Source organism: Phymastichus coffea, unplaced genomic scaffold (genome assembly GCF_024137745.1).
Source record: "Phymastichus coffea isolate CEN01 unplaced genomic scaffold, Cenicafe_Pcof_1.1 PCOF00075, whole genome shotgun sequence".
Classification (NCBI taxonomy): domain Eukaryota; kingdom Metazoa; phylum Arthropoda; class Insecta; order Hymenoptera; family Eulophidae; genus Phymastichus; species Phymastichus coffea.
The window spans coordinates 176,649-198,287 of NW_026706886.1; the positions used below are offsets into that span (position 1 = coordinate 176,649).

The 21,639-nt window shown below is 34.4% G+C and overlaps 1 protein-coding gene across 27 annotated transcripts in view; it reads left to right on the plus strand.

The window, feature by feature from the left end:
• Positions 1 to 21,061, plus strand: part of LOC131668231 (calcium-activated potassium channel slowpoke) — an 81,868-nt gene extending 60,807 nt beyond the window's left edge. For 11 of the 27 annotated variants that reach the window (XM_058942208.1, XM_058942207.1, XM_058942206.1 and 8 more), the window contains 13 exons: positions 3,799 to 3,849; positions 4,714 to 4,743; positions 8,685 to 8,747; positions 9,993 to 10,025; positions 10,099 to 10,237; positions 11,480 to 11,542; positions 12,691 to 13,087; positions 13,581 to 13,902; positions 13,970 to 14,106; positions 14,179 to 14,291; positions 14,364 to 14,525; positions 15,323 to 15,416; positions 15,485 to 21,061. In XM_058942208.1, the coding sequence (XP_058798191.1) occupies positions 3,799 to 3,849; positions 4,714 to 4,743; positions 8,685 to 8,747; positions 9,993 to 10,025; positions 10,099 to 10,237; positions 11,480 to 11,542; positions 12,691 to 13,087; positions 13,581 to 13,902; positions 13,970 to 14,106; positions 14,179 to 14,291; positions 14,364 to 14,525; positions 15,323 to 15,416; positions 15,485 to 15,565 (1,685 nt within the window). In that variant the 3' untranslated portion in view covers positions 15,566 to 21,061. Of the gene's footprint in view, positions 1 to 1,049; positions 1,116 to 3,798; positions 3,850 to 4,713; positions 4,744 to 6,479; positions 6,501 to 8,684; positions 8,748 to 9,992; positions 10,026 to 10,098; positions 10,238 to 11,479; positions 11,543 to 12,690; positions 13,088 to 13,580; positions 13,903 to 13,969; positions 14,107 to 14,178; positions 14,292 to 14,363; positions 14,526 to 15,322; positions 15,417 to 15,484 lie in introns of all 27 variants that reach the window. The other 16 variants (XM_058942218.1, XM_058942226.1, XM_058942224.1 and 13 more) reach the window with 12 other exon arrangements.
• Positions 21,062 to 21,639: the final 578 nt, after the last annotated feature.

Genomic DNA, 21,639 nt, shown 5'->3' on the forward strand with positions numbered 1-21,639 from the left:
ATATTTCAATATTGAATGAACAAAAAATTTTAGTGAAAAAATCTTCATTCAGTCATTCATAAAATAATGTTTTTACACAAGTTTCTTAATATCGTCCTTTCATAGAAATATTTAACGATGAAAAGTGCTTCTGGCGGTTTGCTTATGGGAGTAATGTGCACTGACGCGACAGCAATAACAGCGACAACAGCGACAATGATGAAGATATCGATATGCGTTTGACGTGACTATAATCTATATATTTTGCCATCGAGGAGTAATACTAATCAAAGTCCACGTTATATTTTAACTTTAACTCTCCAAATTTGTATGCTGCATGCAGTTAATTACTACGTTTTTCCAATACCTCTCAAATTGATTGACCTCTTCCTCGGTGTTTATGCTTAGAATGGGAATACGAAAGTGTCTACGGCTAACAGGAATAATGCACAAGGAACCAGCAAATAACAGCGAAAGCTCCCCTTTAACTTTGACGACAATATCAGTGTATAATAGACTAACCTCTCTTTCATATCCTTATCTCTCTTCCTTCCATTCTATTACCTTATACCAACGACTGCATCTTCGGGACAATATTGTAATTGTTTAGACTTTTTTTTCTTTTAATCTAAGACTTTTGTGGTATGTGAATAGATAATATTTATTTGATCTAAAATTGGAAGTATATATGAAATTTCAATTTTGTAAAAGTGACTCAAAAACACGTTCAGAAAATGGAAAATAATTTGGAAAAAAGAATTTAAATTTATTATATATGAAATTATATTGAAATTACTTTTTTACATTGAATTAAAACCATTGTTCTGCTATTATTAATTACCATTAAAAGATTTTTGTTAAAAGTTATACATAAATCTAGCATAAATGAAAAATGTGTATAAACAAACGGAAAATGTTTAAAATATTTCTATAAAGAAATTCAGCCAAACAATGAATTGTTACTATTGATTTGAGGTGTACTCAGGTCATCTGATAATACCTTTATCCCTATATAACGATGTGATTGGGTCATAGCAAAGGGCACATACCTCAACGTTGGATTTTTGCAGATGTGGGGATGATGATGATGCAAGCTGGTATGGTGAAGACAAACGTCTTCCATCAATATTACGACGGTACGACCATTTTCCGTTCTCTGCTTTAACACACAGTTTATCCACTTTGTCTTCAATATCTTATCGAATCCTTTCCTTTGTTATATAAGCTGAATTTACATAAACAGATTGCTTTTCGATTATGTAACATATTACACATTCAATTAACAGTTCAGTTTATGAAGTGAATGTAAATCAGCCTGTGTATAAATTTTTTTCCTATTTTCTCTTTGGAGGAGTTCTCGAGACAGAAGCCAGAAAGAGTGAATGTAAGATTTTCTTTGATTGTCACTTAACGGTGACTTGCAAAAGATCAGCCAAAATGTAACAGTGAACTCAAAGGATACTTCCTTCAAAAATATTGTATCTTTACACCACTTCGCGGACTCCTCTTCACAATTGTCCTCATGCAAAAATTGTATTCAAAACAACTTCCGAAATCCTTTTGATCCCAATGTGAACACAAATGTTATACCGTTTAAAAGAGCTTTTTCGTTGGAGCTGTAAACCATTGAAAGCTTTTGGCTATCGCCACGATGCAGCATTAACGTCGCTATTATTCGTTCGCGGAATCAATGTATTTTTGTTAATGTATATTACCATTCAAGCAAGCCAAAGATACTTTTTAATCTTAAAAATTGGCATTGTTTTTTATTATACGTTTACACTATTCTTTCTTATTTTTAATTTCACGTGACAGAGGAAATAACAGAATTACATGAGAACAATACGTAGCGCAACAGCTTTGCAATACTGGAAGAGTTCCATCATATTATTGTTCACGCACGTTATATAATGTTACCGTGTTTCAGTTAATGTTTTTGTATTTTCTTTCGTATTCGTAATAAATTGATATATTTATATATTTGTTTTTTTGTTCATTGGAAGTACTATTATTCATTGTTTTATTTAAGTGGTAATTATATGTTGATATTGAATTTTTAGTTGATACATTTCAAATGTGGCTTTTTGATGGACAAAATTTACACGCATATAATATTTAAATACATTAGTGATGTAGTTATTCCGTTAAACATACGTTGAAAATACAAATCAGTACAAGATTCATATTGTCTACTCTGTAGAAGTTAAAAATTGTGCAAGAGAAATGAAAACGCGTTCATGCTGATGTTAATGCGCATTGATGCAATAATAAACGAATAATCTCTAACTATTGTTACTCTGTTTCAGCAGCAAAATCCGACCTTTCTTTTTTTTATTTTAATGAGTTCGCTAAACTTTATTTCTTATCACTGAAAAAAGAAAGTCGATGATCAAACTCACGTTTTAAAAGGTCAGTTTTTGTAATGAAGTTAATGCGCAAACGAACGAATATTTCGTCAAAATGAAATACATCTGGAAAACAAAAAACGAAGCGCGAGTCCCTAGATGATTCCTGGCGACTCGTTGGCGAATTTGCAGGTCGGAATTTTGGCCAATCTATCTCTCTGGCTAAAATTGCGATCTCTACTGTATATGTATGTACGCACACTATAGATCACAATATATGTGTCTGTATGTGTGTATGTTGTCTCTGGAAAATCGCTTGTCCCTGCCGATCAATCCGATTAATCTCAACTTGATTTATTAGACAAATCTAAAGAGTCATCTGCTCGCGTTGATCGGCAAATTGTACTTCAATTGATGCCCAGGGTTTACTTCCATTTTCAACGTCCTTCCATCATCGATAATTTTATCGTCGTTTTTTTTATATGTGTAATGCGAAGGAAAAAAAGTAACCCGTAAAAAATACTTTGATTTACTGCAAACGTTAATTGAATGAGAGTTCATTACGAGCTTGCTGCTCTAGTCAAATTAGTCGAGCAAAGTCTTTGGTAATCAGGGTATTTTTTCGCGTAACCTGCTAAACTAGAGGCATAGACACAGACCAAAGCATTTCACCTAGATCAATGCATATACTTCATTTAAGGCAACTAATCATTAGTGACTAGGCCAAAACCGTCATCACGTATACTCACATCGAATAAATCGTCTTCTTTTCGGATTTGTACATCCTATTAGCATCTATTTCATATATGAGAAGACACTTGTACGTCACAAATTACCCACATTTGTAGGTTAACCTAATTCCATATTCATCTTTGTACCAGTATTGGATTCTACAAGAGTATTTTTTAAAAGAAATGTAAGCTCATATCAATTCTTATATTTTATTAGAATTAATGTAATTTTGTGTCAGTGTTGATTATATTGATGGAGTTTCTCCGATTTTTCTTGTAAACCATCTCGATGACTGTAGTCACCTCAAAGCTCCAATTCTAAATGAGTTATATTTACTAAATCGTTCAGATTGCAATGCGATTGGCCTCTTATATAAAGTGTAGGCTACAAAGTTAAACTTGAAAGTAGGCTCAACTTGAACGACATGCATTCTCTAATGCAATTCTTGTTAATAGATTAGATAATGGGAAAAATAATAGTACAATTAACTGCAATAAAAGAATTTATGGTGCTTACAAGAAGTGAGTTATCGAACTGATAATGTAGCTGGAAGACGCGTCGATATAGAGGTCAGAATAATGATATATAGGCTTTAAACAGATAACAATAAAATCAGAGCTACCCTGAAAAATCCCCCTGAATTTTTTGCTTAATGACCCTTACATCTGGGTCGATTTGTTGAAATAAATGTGAAGAACTAATAGCTCTGATATTCTTTCTTCTCTCCCTGTCTGTCGGGCAGTGGCCACATTCCGGAAAGGCGTGCGGGCTGTTCAAATGGTCGGAAGAGCAAGTACGTATCCCCCGTCGAGAAATAGAATTGTCTCTCATCTATGATAATGTTAATATTATACCATTTGACCATGCTCATCTATAACTGTCTCTCATTATCCTGATCCACTTACATATAAGCACATACATAATAGCGCCCATAGAATGGTCTTCGATTATAATGATAAACCGCTGAAAATACATTTATTTGTGCCGGATACATATTGTAAATATTGCTTTTTAGATTGACGCGCTTTTAACGTTCACATTTGGTCTTTCAATTGTCAATACAACGATTATGTCTTATTAGATTAATTTATTTTCAGTAGATAGATATATTGATTTTCGATTTCTATACTCGCACATTAATTACACAGAAAATTGATGTTCATCCTAAATGTAAATATAGAAAAAAGAGCACGCTCAAATGATTTGTTATTAGCAACAGTGAAGCTATATCAGATTATGTCTAGGCACTCTGATAAACGCAGTGCAATAAATTGTTGTATAGTCATTGGTTTTATCTAAATCTGGGGAAAAAAATTAATCAGACGTTTAAACGATACAAAATCTAGATTTAATCGAGCGAGAACTTAAGTGCGATGATCCGAATTTTTTCAGAGACTAAAACGCGAAATCGAAAAGTCATAAAAAAAGAAATCTAGAGTAAGAAGGGATGAAAGGGCTTTTTGCTCGCGAGGGTTAACCAAAGTTTTCGATCGAAGACCAAATTTACCCACAAGCGAGTACGTAAATAGACTACTCTCTATTCATTAATTCATCCCTCTCTTTTTATCTCTCACGTGCTCGCTATCCATAGAATAACCCACATTATACCCCTATCATTATCTTAATTTTTAATTAAATTATATGATTAATATTACAGTAATTGATGTCCATCGAAGACAAAGCAGATGTATGTCACCACATTTGACTTGTAATGAATGGAATATGTTTGTCGTATTTCCATTGGTTATTGTTACCATTGTCCTGTGGAATAAATGGTCAATCTGGAACTTTTACAGCATCTGCTTTTTCTGGAATGATATTCTTGTCAGATTATAGTTACAGTGAAAATATTTTTTCTGATGAATTATTCTTTAAGAAAATTTAAAAAAACTTTTGTATGTTTTTGTCTCACTCACTTACTTTTTCTCACGTTATCCACTGTAACTTTAATCTAGCTATGCGTATATACTTTTTTCATACACCCACACTTCAAAATCACCTTATGTTTCATTAATTTCAATAATATATCATGTTCATGCGGAAAAATCAATACTAAAACAAATCACTCAATATAGGTATTGAAAAGGCGCAACATACAAAAGTGATATGTCTTCCAAATTTTATTATTGTCAGTGCATATCGAATTCATAATCTATCATAACTGATCATGATAGTTTGATTTGCACTGATGAAAAAATAATTTCATTCACAAACTCTAATTGGATATCCGAAGTAGTTTCTATATACCTAATATACATTAGTGTTTTGAAAGACTTCCATTGATGTGATGTTTTCCTGGTTACTTGCAACCTACGATTTATATCAGTCATTTTGTATACCTATATATCGATGTCGTAAGGAATGTAGCTTTTATATACTATATATATTTGGAAGTCTGTAAGTGTCTTAAGTGGTAAATGTTGGTAATTCGTACCCAAATATTAATGCAGTTGATAATACTGAGATGTTGTTAATGGATATAAAGTTTCTTATTGATATAAGTGTATGCGTGTATTGTTTACTGAAACTTGCATTGATGTTGATATTTATTTTTAAATATTTTTGTTAATTGAAAAATTGTTTGAATATACATTATAATGAGTGTATACTTAAAATACCAGATGTGGTAAATGTACTTGCATAGAATAGTATCCGAAGAATATAAATATTCATAACTCTTATATGTAATTCTGTATTAGTTATTATATAGAAACCATGTCGTATTCGGTAGAAATAATTTTACTCGTAAATATTTTCGCGTTGAAATACAAAAAATTAAAAAATAATACCAACTAATAATAAACTTAGGCCACTATCCCTGTGTATATAATTTGAACAAGTACTGGCGAAATCCATTAACCTAATTATTTATATTTAAAGCGGTTCATTTAATGTCTCTTTAATTTAACTATACATCAGTATTCGCTGAAAACGAAAAAATCATTGCCCCGTAAATACAACGCAAAGTGCACGTGTGCACTTATATATAATTATATTACTTGAGTTCTGCAAGTATTAGAAGGGCTAGTCTTCACAACAGAAAAGGTATAACAATTGCAGCATCTCATCCCATAAACCACATAAATATAATAATACACGAGAACACGTTCATGAATACGCATTTGTATATCACCGATATATACGTATACAAGATAGGGGGTATCGCTAATGAACCCATGACATTACCTTTTTGACATACAAATGTACACGCAAAACGGTCATATCACATACAAAACATGTGCGTGTGTGTGTATACACATACACATACACACACACACACCATAAAGCTATCTAAACAACGTCGAAAAGTGTATTTATGAGGTCATTTACTAAAATCATCTTTCTCTATGTGTCTGTGTATCTGTCTATCTCACTCTTCTCTATTTGCTCTCCTCCGACTCACCTTCACACACGATCTATCAGGTGACGACTTCTCGTTTCCAAGTAAGTCAGCAACACAACCCTCTCTCTTTGCAGGATATGTACTATGTATTTATTAAAAGTACTTTTGTATATATTATGTTATGTAACTATATATATACACACGACGAATTATATCTACGTATATGTACACAAACCTATATAATGTTTCAAACGCTGGCGTATTACTCGAAATACTGTAGGCTAACTTAACCATATTATACAAGCAGTCTTCATATTTTATTAACATCAGATGCGAATATATATATATATATATATATATATATATATATATATATATATATATATATATATATATATATATATACACACACATATACATTAGATAAAATTATAATATATATTGTAATATATTCGATATAACAATATATATATATAATTTTCGGCGTCTTGCATAGGCTGTTACATTGATGAATTAGGTGTTTCGTAGGGGTATATACTATCATCTACCGAAAGTATTTTGACATACTGTTTTCAACTGCTGCTTTGTGTTTTCGTAAAAAATATTATAAACAACACCGTAGGCAACGACTTTATCGTCTTATATTTCGTTAAAAAGCGCTTTCTTGTACTTATCACATGACTTATATTGTAGCTTCGTTTTCGTATACCGTGCATAAATTTATTATATTATTGAATTCTTTGTTGTTTATTTTTGTTCACTTTTCGTTCATACCTCTATTATTATTTCTGAGCTTCTTTAGTCAGTTGAGAGAGTTTGTACGCAATCACCATTGTTATCATTATACTTTTATTATAAATTATTTTTTTCTTGCTTTCACTTTATTGATATCAATAACTGATCTTTCCAGAGAGGTTTTAGTTTTTTATATTTTTTTAAAAAAAATCTATATTTATCGCGAAAGCTTCATTGGTGTGTGCACATTACTGCAAATATATGATACGACGAACTCGAGACAAGAGAGCTTTCCACTTAGAATTTATATTCGGTGCAATATGATAAACTGTCTGTTCTCGCGCGGCTTGGACGATCGAGACACGCAACCGCAGAACTTCTATTTTTCTCTGCCTCTCTCTTTCTCTCTCTCGCTTTCTTCTATATGTATATATTTCTACGTTAAAGGACTTATCGATGCGATAATACCGCGCAATTTCTTACTTCTAACTCTATGTGCTATCGTATCTTGCTTATACTATGCTGCTTTACCTATCTTCACTATCTATATACTTTCCGCACTCTATATTTTGTTTCATCTCCCTACCTGCCCCAAAAAAGTTTCAGCAAGTTGTATTGGTGTCGCGCCACAAATAGAGAGAAAAACATTTTCAGCTTATGTACGGCATGAAATTTTTTGCGTCTCGATTGTTTCTTTTCCTTTCTTACTATCGCTGCCTCAATCATCACCAGCGACTTGTATCAGAATGCAGTAGACAATCAGAATAAGTATATATCACGCGCACTCACTGACGCGCAAGTCGCCATGCAAAGTACACCGTATTTTATCTTATGTAGCTGCTAATGAAAGCATCCCTTCCCATCACGTTCTGTAACCGAAATAGGATCGCCAATTGGTAAGCGAACAAGCGAAAATTGAAAGCGATAATTGGGAGCCGCACGCAAAAAAACTTCAACGTTATCGATTAACTGTGTTTCTATGTGTGTGCGATTTCAATTTTCGCGCAATTCGATCTATTCGCCAATCGCCTCAATTTATGCACGTTGCATGCTCACGCAGAGTACACGGCTGCGACTGTACGGGTTACAAAGGGAGTAAAAGACTTGTTCGACGCTGTACCCGCGGCAAATATTTGCTGCAAACGAAAACAGTTAATTGTTTTGGTAAAGCTCGAGCCAAGTGGTGGAACTTGCATCAAGGATGCGCAGTGTGCTCTGTTATATTTCATATTATATTGTTGTTATTTATGTAATTATAGTTTAATGTTTAGATCGTTATATGATCTCATTATATTACTAGTTATTGAATCAAATCAAGCCCTTTTGAATGGTATTCCTAGCAACATATTCTGGCAGTCAAATGTTTTAATGAAATTCAAAAGAGTTTGAGTAAAGTTTTATTTGTGATATGCTAGTAGCGGTCTAGCCGATAGATTAAAAATTTTGCATAGCACCAGCGTTGATGTAATGAAGTAGCACATGTAATGTGAAAACCTAGGCAGCTAGGTTGTCTAGTTAGGGTAGCTAACATGTGTAGTAATTTGTTACAGACGACCACCATCCTCCCCCCACATTCACTCCGCCAGAACTGCCCAAGATGGTTCACGTGAGAGGTACAGTTTCACCTCAGTCAAAACCATGCTTCAGTCTCGCAATTTCTCTCTCTCTCTCTCTCTCTATATATATATTATATATTTCTCTGTCTTTATCTGCCTCACTTTTGCGTCTTTTATAATTGGCACTGTTGCTTTCTATCATTCATCTTTATTTAATCTAAAATATTCATTTCCATCGTTATATCATCACCGTTGGCTGATTCGATCTGCTTATATATATATATAAATCGCGTGTGTCACGTCAAATGAAAAAAAAGCTTTCACTTTTGTTTTATTCAACGCAGTTTTTCATACAACGTCAGATATAAATAGCTGCGTTGAATATTTAATGTTAAAAAAAAAGAAAACGTAATGTATTGAACGATCTAATGCTTTTTAACCTCACAGCAAACCCTTCCTGCAATCATTAAACTCACGATCATCCACACTTTAACATATCACTACCAGTTTATATTTTTTTTTAATTTTAACGTTTATAGTGATCATAATATTCTTTTTCATTAATAAATAGACTGTTTCAGTCAGTGTTTGGTTATCATAGTTACTTTTAATTATAACATAGCCTTTAGCATAGTTATTTATAATTAAAAATATTTATCTATGTAGTTATTCTCATCAAGTGCTTCGCTAAAATGGATATGTAAACTTTTTTTCTAACATCCCTTAGAGACAATGTTAAGTGTATAATTTCTTTTAAAAAAACCAATAATAAAAAGTCTTAGTGGATATAAAGCTAATTTTCCCCGTTACTGTGGCATGCTCAATTTACTTTCTCACATATGATAAAAAAATGGAAGATATCATGAATTTGATGTGACTTTCGCCATCTGTTTTTTGTTCACAACAGTAATTATGATGGCTAGTTAGCGTCGAAAATATTCAAATTTCTCAGCTAATTAAACACTGATGATGCTTTCTAATGAAGCAATCCAACTAGAGCGAGGTGTGTTATACGTCTCTGTTGGATGCGGCAAACGAAGCACATGCACAACGATGGGTCGTGATATATGCAAGCTTGCTTCCTTATTCTAAGAACAGGGGCCAACCAACTTTAATGGAGCATTGTTGCAGTATACGGGGGGAGTTTCCCTACCACACGTAGATTATAATCTCAGTGTGGTTATAAATAAAACTTTCATTCTACTTTATTTTTCTTTGTTTTTTATTTTTCCGAAATTCTCGTACTATTTTTTTCAAATAAAATTTTTTGTCAATAGGCACTAATTGACTTTCACGTTCTAGGTGAAATCAGTCGCGATCGTGACGATCCTAACGGTAAGTTGCTCGTTAACGAAAAGATCAGAGTTGGTTATTTCGAATGACATTGTTTTTTCTTCGTGTTACATAGCTATGCGTAATCACCGCAACTCTGTGGGAATCACGACGATGAACTCGACCAAACAGGTCAATAAAGTCAAGCCTAACGTCAATAGGACATCGACCGATGGTCTCGCTAGTCCCATTCAACAGCCGCAATACAATCAGAGGTATTTTCTACGATTCATCTATACGCGATCATGAATGCATCGCCTACACTATATACGCCGATATAACTATATGCCTACCATTTTTCACCAACCGCGGACTTTCATCACCAGTTTTTTTTCGTAGTTTTTTTATTACATCTCATCGTCACGCACAAAAGGTTTATACGCTTTGTGGGATGAAAATTATTGCAGTTTTTACAAGAGAAATAAATGAAATATGAACTTTTTGCAAGTTACATTTTATTAAAAAAGTATTTGATAAATATTTCTTTTAATTAAAATAAAAATGTACGTTGAAAAGTGTCTGAATAATGCATCCGATTTTTGTCACAATTCTTTGTTAGGTTACTTTTTAATTAAATAAAAATTGTGCAAAATGATTTAATTAACATATTTTCATTAACGATAAAGGACGTGTCAAGAACACACAAAGTACTTAAAAATAACTAGAAATGCAAACGCGTCGTCATCAACGCGCGCTAGCATTTACGAAAAAATTTTCTTGTTCGCAAGTCCTAATACAATTTGGAATATTTTAGCAATTTTTCGTCACCACTTTCCATCGCACCTTGCATCTCACCTTACTATCATCACGTATTTTTCGCATACTGTCACTCTACGGCACGCGAGTAATCATTGTCTTTGATCGATTGTGTGTTACTCTTTTTTTTTTTCTTGTAACGGAGTAATATTAGGAACGTTACTTGTTGAAATTGAAAGATCAGATATGATAATCATTTGTCATTAATTTAAGAAAAAAAAGCACGATTCGCATAAAACTGGTAAGGTTTTAGAACATTTTCACGCAAATCATCGCAAAAGCAGATAATAAAACACGAATTATAAAGCATTCTTGTTCTTATAAAATACATTATACTCTCTGTAATAATTAGATTTGTGATGCGTTGCAAACGTTCCAAGTTTTCTTGTTGAAAGTTCAGTTTATACTTTTTTTTTTAATTTTACGAGTTACTGGTTGAAAAACGTGCATGCAAGTTCAAATTAGATTACAATGACTTATCGTCAACCAACCATTCATTTTCATCGTATAATCTAAGTCCAATTCATCGCTTTATCAATTTTGAATGAAAAATCAGAAATCAATGAAACGTAGCCTAGAACTTGTTCTCAAAAGCAAACAGAAAATAAAAAGAAATTCAAAGACAATTTAAGAGCTAAGAAGCAGCACATAGAGAGCCTGAAAAAAAAACCAACGTGTGTGTTGACATTCTGCCTTTCCAGACCGCAACAGGAGGAGACTGTATACGCCGGCTACCATCTCGCCTACGAAGTGAAAAAACTCATGTACGCTTACTTAACGAAGCCGTGTCGTAACAAACGAACCAAACGAAAGTCAACAACAACACAGTTTCTTTTTTTGCATGCCTAGTAGATTAGTGATCTATGCTTGCCTATACGCTTATGATATATCTCTTTCCAATCTGTATGTCTGTGTGCACTTAACGGAATTATAATCCACACGCTCGCGCTTGAGCCGGAGGCAAATTCATTTGAAAGCTACGGAAAATGTAGCCAAGTTTATGTACTTCATTAGTAAATGGCCGCGAGTACTCGCGAAAGAGCAGACTTCTCTCCACTGATACCACCCCGATGAAATTCTAATTAGTAGGATAATTTAAACTTCCGACGCCATCCGTCATTTTTTCCACGATCTTATATCTACACGCGTAGTTTGACTTATTAAAGTTTATACTAACTGCAGTTTCTAGAGCGTTTATTCACCTAAACGAAACTTACAATTGGACATTATTGTATGATGTCAGTAGAGTAGCTACATGTCTGTCGAACATTGATAAAATCGACGTTGATTTTGTAAGCTTTTCATTATTGTAGTATAGTGATTACAAATCTCTTTTGTATTAGTGTAGCTTCTGCTTGATGTATATTAGTTTGGACAAATAACTAAACTAATATTTAACTAACAAAACCATATTGCATCATCCACTAACCAAGAGATATGCCGTCAAATGTTAACTGTGATAAAAAATGACATCGTGATCTCACATGCACGATATTTTAATAATGATCCACCATGGATGTGTTTGCGGAAAGTAATGTTGAAACATATTACTCGACGTGATTCAACAATACTTTTCAATGTCATGGATCGGAATTATTTCGATGTTACATGTTAACATTTAAAAATGGAGAAGATCACATGTTCCATCTGGCATTCTACCTTGTCCACATAACAAATCGTAACTTATCGGAGCATTATAACAAGAAATGAATATAGTTCGCCTGAATCCGAATCTGATGTGTGTTTGCGTGTGTGCATGTAACACCACCAGCAGATCCATTCTCAACCATTTTTTTTAAGCCAAAAGTTTAGACTGGATCTCCAAAGCAAAAAATTCAATTCTAACAAGAGAAACGATGACTAAACTAATACGGATTTTTTTCCTCGTCCTGCGCGAAAAAACAAAACGCAGGCCGACGAACCGAGCATCCGGTGGTTCGGGTGGTGTGAACAACAATGCGGTCCAAGTGGGTATTGCCGACGACCAAGCGAAGGATTTCGACTTCGAGAAAACGGAAATGAAGTACGACTCGACGGGGATGTTCCATTGGAGTCCGGCGCGTAATCTCGAAGACTGCATACTGGATCGTAATCAGGCGGCAATGACGGTTCTCAACGGCCACGTTGTCGTCTGTCTATTCGCTGATCCAGACTCGCCTCTAATTGGACTAAGGAATCTGGTGATGCCGTTGCGAGCTTCCAATTTCCATTACCACGAGCTTAAGCACGTTGTGATAGTCGGCTCGGTGGACTACATTAGGCGCGAGTGGAAGATGCTTCAGAATCTGCCCAAAATCTCGGTCTTAAACGTAAGTGCCACCACATCGCCACCCACGTACACACATACATATTTCATGCATAAGCTCGCCTCCATTGCTATTGTCAAAGCGTACGCTGGATTCGGCTTGGGGGATTAATTATTTATGGCTCTGCCGATGGTTAGAGTAAAGCTACGTTCGTAACAACGTTGCCCCCTTTGCGACGGTCAGGGATTTACGTTGATGCCATGTTAAGCTTTGGCATGAGTTCCAGACTGCGTCAATGATTTTCATGAATTTCTCGAAACATGAATACTTCAAGTGGAAAATAAGATGCAGTAGAAATAGGCAAATTTGTATACAGGGTTTGGGCATTTACATTTACATTGAAGTAAAGTTTATAGATTGATGAATCGAAAGTGAATTCAAATGATGTAGATTTGACTACAATTGTTAGAACATAAAATTTGACTCCATTAGCTTTTCAATTATTTCGAAACTATCAGCAACATATTGTAATTCTAAATTGATGCGCATGACGCAGGGTTCTCCACTGAGCAGAGCAGACTTACGTGCCGTGAACGTGAATCTTTGCGATATGTGTTGTATCCTGTCGGCAAAAGTGCCTAGCAACGATGACCCCACCCTCGCCGACAAGGAGGCCATTCTCGCATCTCTCAACATCAAGGCTATGACGTTTGACGACACCATTGGCGTGCTCAGTCAAGGTCTACTTTCTTTTTTAAGCGTCGTTACTAAAGTTCAACATACTCAAATTTGTCATTTGCTTCCGCTTGCAGTTGGGAGTCCCATGTTACTCCAAAGGAGAGGGTCTGTTTATGGAGCTAACGTGCCGATGATAACGGGTATGTGAGTTTGTGATTTTGTAATGGAAAAATCGAAGCTAATGACCTGACTTTTTATTCATTGCAGAACTTGTTAACGATAGCAACGTTCAGTTTCTCGATCAAGATGACGATGACGACCCGGACACGGAGCTCTACCTCACACAGCCGTTTGCTTGTGGTACTGCCTTCGCCGTTAGCGTGCTGGATTCTCTAATGTCGACGGTACTTGATCAAAACTTTAAGAAACTCAATTCCGTCAGGTGTGACTATTGATCGTTACACGTGTTATTGCAGACTTACTTCAACCAAAATGCACTGACTCTTATACGATCCCTGATCACTGGTGGTGCGACGCCCGAACTCGAGTTGATTCTAGCTGAAGGAGCTGGACTGAGGGGTGGTTATAGGTAAACGAAAGCTGTTAGATAATCATTATTATACGGTTCAGTGACTGAAATGAGATTTCTTTGTCGTTGCAGTACCGCAGACAGTTTAGCGAATAGGGATAGGTGCAGGGTGGGTCAAATATCATTATACGAGGGGCCATTGGCTCAGTTTGGCGAGAACGGCAAGTACGGCGACCTCTTTGTCGCGGCATTAAAGTCATACGGAATGCTGTGCATTGGTCTATACAGGTACAGGTATCGGACTTTCTTTCGTTGGATGGTATTTATTGGATTTTACCTGAACGTTTTTTCAAATTAATATAAACGCAACGGCCCACTTCGCCGTCTGTCGTCTCTTTTTTATTATATATATGCATATATATACATATTATTACTACTACTTATATTCTTATATTTATATTTACATTTGCCACCACTGTATATTGTTCCTTCTCAAGCCGCAATTTATTCTATACAATTGCTCTATAATTTATTACATATGATTTTTATTAATTTTTTGCCGCACTCTTTTTGCATTTTTTGCGTTTTTTGCATTCACAAGTGAGAACAAACAAAAGAGTTTATTTTTTGTTGGCAAAAAAAAAGAAAAGAAAGTTTGACATTGTATAAAGTGTTTGACGCAAAAACTTTTAAGTCGTGAGCCACCGCGCAGTAAGTTTCTCCATCCAAAAAATATCATTTTTAAACTTTTTTTGTCTCTCTGTCTTTGTCTCTGTCTTTCTTCCTCTCTGTCTCTATCTGTCTATCTATCTATCTATCTCTAACTCTATATCTATTCTATCTAACACTCTCTGTCTAACTCACAATGTCCTGTTTTCTCTCACCAATGTCTATTATACCAGAAATTAGCCTTTAGTTTGCTGCCGCATAGTTTTTAGTTTAGCTACTTATCTGTTTAGTTCCAGCTTATAGCTTAACTTTTTTGTTGTACTAGGACAGATCAGAAACGATATGTGTGTGTCTGTGTGTAAAAGCTTGGTTGGTCAAGAGAAAACTTTAAGACTAACGTTTGTTTCAATGGTCTTTTGTAGATTTCGCGATACGAGCTCGTCATGCGAAGCGTCCTCGAAGCGATACGTCATTACCAATCCTCCCGATGACTTTACGTTGCTGCCGACCGATCAGGTAAGCACATCGGTGTTCGGAATATCTGGAAAAGAAACGTCGCCGACTGACGAATGAAACGTTTGCAGGTTTTTGTCCTGATGCAATTCGACCCAGGCCTCGAGTACAGACCGAGCCGTGGAGCGCGTGGCAAAGACGATGCCTCCTGACTGTTGCTGTGTAGCGCCCTCACCGACGGACCCTACTCGTATATCTAAGCAGCGCAATCACTCACTCAAGCGAGAGCGCTGACTTGCGATCGCGTTTCGTGCCATCTTCCCTGCCCCGTCTCTCCCCGACCGTTTTCCTGTCATAACGTCACTTTTGCGTCGATCATTTCGAGATAATACAAAACCATGGAAACACAACATCCGAAAAAGCCATCGCATTCTGAATACATCACATATGCAGGCACTGGCCCGACGAGGGCACGTACGGCCAATGCCTAACGGAGATGGGCCTATTATATGGATTTTCCTCTCCTTCTCTCCCCCCCCCCCCCCTCTATCTCTCTCTATCTATCTATCTCTTTCGCTCCTCTACCAAGAATAACATACAAAAAACCCTTTTATATGTCGTCGCTTGTAACCTTATTGTAAAGAGAGAGAAAGAGACAAGGCGCACACACATAGAAAATGAACGCAACACCCATAGAAGTTTACACCAAAAACTCGCGCATGGTCATAAAGGATAAAAGGATGCAGGCACGTCGAACCGATCGCTATCGCACTTAAGATTATATTGGTCCGAGGGCTGCTACACGCAGATCCGAATCCGACACTATCTAACGTATGTACATGTGTACCTTTCGCAAGGAACAAGGCCGACGATCCGATTTGCTTCGGAAATTGCATTGGGCTACTGCGACTACTACTATTTTTTTTGGTTCTTCATCATTGTGATTTACTCGGACTTGCTAGAGTCCTTTAGGATTAATAAAGTAATGCTATGCTATCATATAAGGTGGAATATAGTTGTAGCTTGCGCAAATGTTATGAGTTTCGCTATATTGATAGCGCGCAGCTTTCCGAAGCGCGGCTCGTCGGCTTGTCGTATAAATTATATAAATATTATAAATAAGCGCGTCTTAGGTAAGGCAATATATAAATGCGACACAAGCGAACTACCAACTGAGTAACGATAACAAATTAAATAAACAAAAGAAACAATCCGATCAGAGAATCGAAGGATTGCGAGAGACGCCGTCGATCGTCACTGTTAAAGAAAATAAGCAAGGAAGTGCGTTCCTTGAGACAAAGTGAGCCCGGCAAAGGATGGCGTCTTAGGCCATTGGTCGGGACGAACCCAATATTAATGGGGGGGATCGATCAATCGAACGAAAAGAAGCATCGGAATGCCTCCGAGTCTCGAGAGATAATTCTGCCCGTGAAAGCCACACGGAAAAATAATATATACGTAAAAGCGTGCGACAGATGAGAGTAAAGAGATATATAAAAAGCGCAAAATTTTTCGAGAGAATAACAAGCAACAAAAATAATAACAATCGCGTTAGCAAAAGCACGCGGGACTGCAAACCGTAAAAAAATAAAAATAAATAAATCTTTACCTCGTGTGTCTTGTTTAGGACAAAATGAAGACTCTCAATCAAGCACTTTGTACAGGTTCTATATACATATTATATATACAGATGATTATTATAAATAAGAGGGATGAGAATAAAATGAACCCTAACGATAAGGCAAAGACACCCCTTTTCCACACGATTTTGCGTATAAAAAATGACAAACAAGTCGGTTGTATATTGGTATATATGCGGCATACATATATATGCACACACATCGTATATATATACATATATGTGTATACATAGACACTCTCTCTTTTATATATTTTTGAAAACTCACGTGTGTATATATACGGACATTCATTATAATATGCGACGATGCATTATACGTATATCTTTAATAATTAAGTCATGTATGAAGAGGACACGAATCGAAGTGTAGCCCCAAAAACACAATGATTAAAATGAAAAACTTAAAAAAAATTAACATATTTGAAACACGCGAGCAGATCTATTTGTAATAACGAGCGGCGTGTTATCTGCGAAACTGATGTAGCCGTCTTTCATTACTAATTTCTTATTGATTTCTAATTTGAGATTTTCTGTCCAAGTACGAAAAAAGTGCTTCTTCATATGAACTAAATATTTTTTGTGTTTCGAAAGTCACAAGCAGTTGCGACTGCTGCGACAACTAAGCAATGTAATGAAAAACGACTACATCGGACTTTGCGCACGACAACTGCAGCGATAAAGCAACGCAAGTACGTAAATAACGCATGTAATAACAAGTAGTTCAAGTAAGATATAGTCAGCCAATCTGTAATGAGAGAGAAAGTGAAGTGTATTGAAAGTCGCTTGCAAGAGTGAGATTATTTTATGCTTTGAGCTAAAGTAATTGTGACGATAACTGTTGAATATAATCTGGATATTAAAACGATGTTATTCATTACATATTGTTCATTTGAAGTAGTGAATTCAAATCTAAAAGCGTCGGTAACGTACTCGTGTTGTTAAATACCCGCATAATAGTTTATCATGTGTTAATATGAGAATATTTTGGTTTTGTCGGATTAAATAGTTTTTCAATGTAGATGGGTTTTTTGTTGATGAATAATATGGCTCATTTTTAGCAATATTATATGATTACTGCAGAAAATACTAACTATTAATGTACATAGGTTATAACTCTTGTTGATAAATATCGATATAAAATAATAAATCGTTCACATCATAAATGTCTTTAAGAACTATGAACGAAACTATAAAACAACTTTTAAAAACCGATATATCAGTGTTGAAATTTTAATCAAAATCATTCAAAATATAAACATTGGAAGGATTAAGGGTATATATAAGAAATGTTGCACGATTTCTATATTGTCATTTTCTCTCTCAGATGGACACGATAATGGATGGAAAAGCAAAGGTGCATAAACAATCACAATTGCGCAATAGAAAATCTTATGAAAAAAAAACCAAAAAAAATAACGAGAATTCGTAACGAACTCGTTAAAAAAAATCTAATAAAAAAGCAAAATGGTATATTGCGAATTTAAAAAAAGCCGCTGCTGTTGCTGCTGTTGCAATATCCACGTGCACTGTTCACTGCCACCGCAGTTCGTGTTGTTTAATGTATACCATATAAAAGTTGTATACCTCTACACACAGATCCACATATTTCAGAAATTATATACTTATACACTCACAGATTTACACACATGGGACAAAGATATGAAGTAAAAAAAGTACACACGGCTGTAATACATCGCGGCGAGGAGGTCCAGCGTGCGATAGAAGTGAAATGATAATCATCTTGAGGTCGGTCGAGATTCATATATCTATATAAGTAAAACTTCGGTCTAGCTCTCTACTTATATATCTTAATCTCTCTATATTAATGAATTTACATACCGTGATTGATCAAAGAAAATTATATTAGTAGATATAACTCGACAAATATTAACAAGTTTTCATCATAAACTTTCATTTTTACGTAGTTAATCGCAACAATAACTTTTATTTTAAGTAATAATTGATCAGAGATTTATCTTGTATGTAAAATCATAGAGTCCGTCTTGCCCTTGTCATTTTCTGTGTGTTCCTCGACGTGTCTCGACCTACAAAATTTTTCTAAAATTTCATTTAGACATTCTAGAAGATTAGACTATAGCTTTTAGAAATAATTTTTTCACTTGCAGGGGAAAAAAATTCGAAATTTTCGTTGTTGCACATTTTATGCTTTTGAATGATCAATTTTATTGACTCGACGCTTTATATTATTTTTATACACTAAAATGTATAGTTCATTTAGAAAATAGACTACAACCAAAAAATTTTTCACTGCAAATAAGAAATTCCATTGTCGATGGATGCCTAGATATAACTGAATCAGAAATAAGCATCAACCCATTCGCCGAGCAGCCATCGGGGAACTAAAGACTGCTGACTTGAAATATATTTACGTGAATCGTAAAATAAAGTAACGGTAATTAAGTAAATTTTTGCAAAATCGATCGTAACTCGTAGTTTCTCGAGCCTTCGCAAGGTAATCTTTAGATATACCTAAACATTCATAAAATCATACACACACACACACACACACACTTACACATACTTAATAATAAAGAATGCGTCGCGCAAATCGTCGATCTACACATAAACGTACATATAAAGATTCGTCTCTCGACTTATCCGTTTACTGTTCTTTCTTCCTGTCTCGTCTACTCCTGTAAAATCGCTTTGACCTCTCTCGCCTCGATGATATAAAAGTATAATTAAAAACGATAAAAAAAAGAAAAAAGATAAAAAAAACAAATTCGTGCATTAGAATTCGTACAAATTGATCATTCAATCGTGAAAGCCTTGTGTAGTTTGTTAGAGGAAAAGATCGCGTTTTCGCCCAATACATCACACGACGATCCCTCACGAGAATTCGGTAATCTACTCGTTCATAGGAATATTAATTGTTTTTTTTGTATTCGCTTAGATATGTGCGAAATTTACGTTTGTAATGGTTGTATATTGCGCAAGAGACGTTAAATAACTATGTACAAAAAATTAAAAAAAATGTGCGAATGCTGTCGATAGTAATATGTAACGTTTCATTTTGTTCATTTCTGTTTGTTATTCCTACATGGTGAATTTTGAATCCTTTCTTTGTTTACTCAAACGAGCAATCGATTTTTTTATGATATATAAATGGATTTTACGTAATTGCAAAAATAAAAAAAATACAAGTTGTTGCATTGAATAAAAATAATTTTTAAACAATGTTAAACATATGTCTTTTTTGCATTACCAACGATCATTATGATGTAAATAACGCTCATTTCTCCTATTATTCACTTCATTTTTAATACTCAATTTTATACTCTGAAATCAGCATTCATAACTTTCATTTGACTGATAATATCATTTGATATAAAAAGAAGAATAAATAAATAAAAAAATAATAAAAACAACAAAAGAAAAAAACACGAAAAAAAATTCTAACCGAGGGATTGTCGGTGACGACGAAGCACGGGTTACTTACGCACTCTCTTTAACTAATTATATCATGCACCAAATTAAGATCGATTCATTCATCTTTTAATCCCATTGAATTCTCTTGTGCATACTACGTGGATACTAAAGTAGATCGTGGTGGGTATTTTGCATGTATGTGGATCGCATATTACACTAAGAATAAAGTGGAATTATGGAAATTTACGGATTTATGTTATTTCGATAAAATAAGAATTTACAGAAGCGTAACAAACAATGTGAAATTTTGCTGTAAAATGGGATAAATTTAATTGTAACGCAATGATTTATGTCGCTACGTTATTAAAGAATAATGATTCAATGCTATTATAATGTGTGAACAAAAAAAACTGATTAAAATAACGTAACGGAACACAATGAATGATTAATATGTGAAGAATAATAAAAAAGGCGAGCAGAGCGTGAGCCACCTTTAATATGCCTCATTGAACCTCATCTAATGCTTTTTTATCTGTACATTTACAATTTGTGTACCAATGAGGAACGTTGTTTAATCATGTTGTTGATGTTATTGTTAAAGAATGAGATTCAATATTGTACATAACTATATTCATTATAATTGATGATATAAATAATTATATACATAAAGAGAAAAAAAGTGAAAATAAACAAAGTTATTGTTCTTGTTATTTGTTTCCTTTATATATATATATATATATATATATATATATATATATATATATATATATATATATATATATATATATATATACACACACACACATATATATATATATATATAGTGTTTCACGTAATTTGTCAATAGCACATGATTTTAAGACTAAACGTTTTTAACGAAAACTAAGAATGCATCCAATGGCAACGATGAAATGGAAAAGCTTCTTATTTTGGTAAAGATATTATGATTTATTATAATTTTTATTTTGTTGTTGACTTTTTCAACAATAATCATTATTGTAAAAAATGCTTGTAATGTTTTGTTTCTAAAATTATTGCATTGCCAAACATATAGCCTAATATTAGCTCCGTAGAAACATCTACAGAGTGTTTTACGCTGTAAAGAGTGCGTGCATTTTACAGGCTCATATTTGTCGAAGGTTTTCATATGTTATTCCGATAGTTTCATTAGAATATGAAGAAATCGAGAATTAAAACTTTCATTCTATACTAAATTTTATTAGCATCAACTGTTATACTTTTTTAAAATTTGATTTA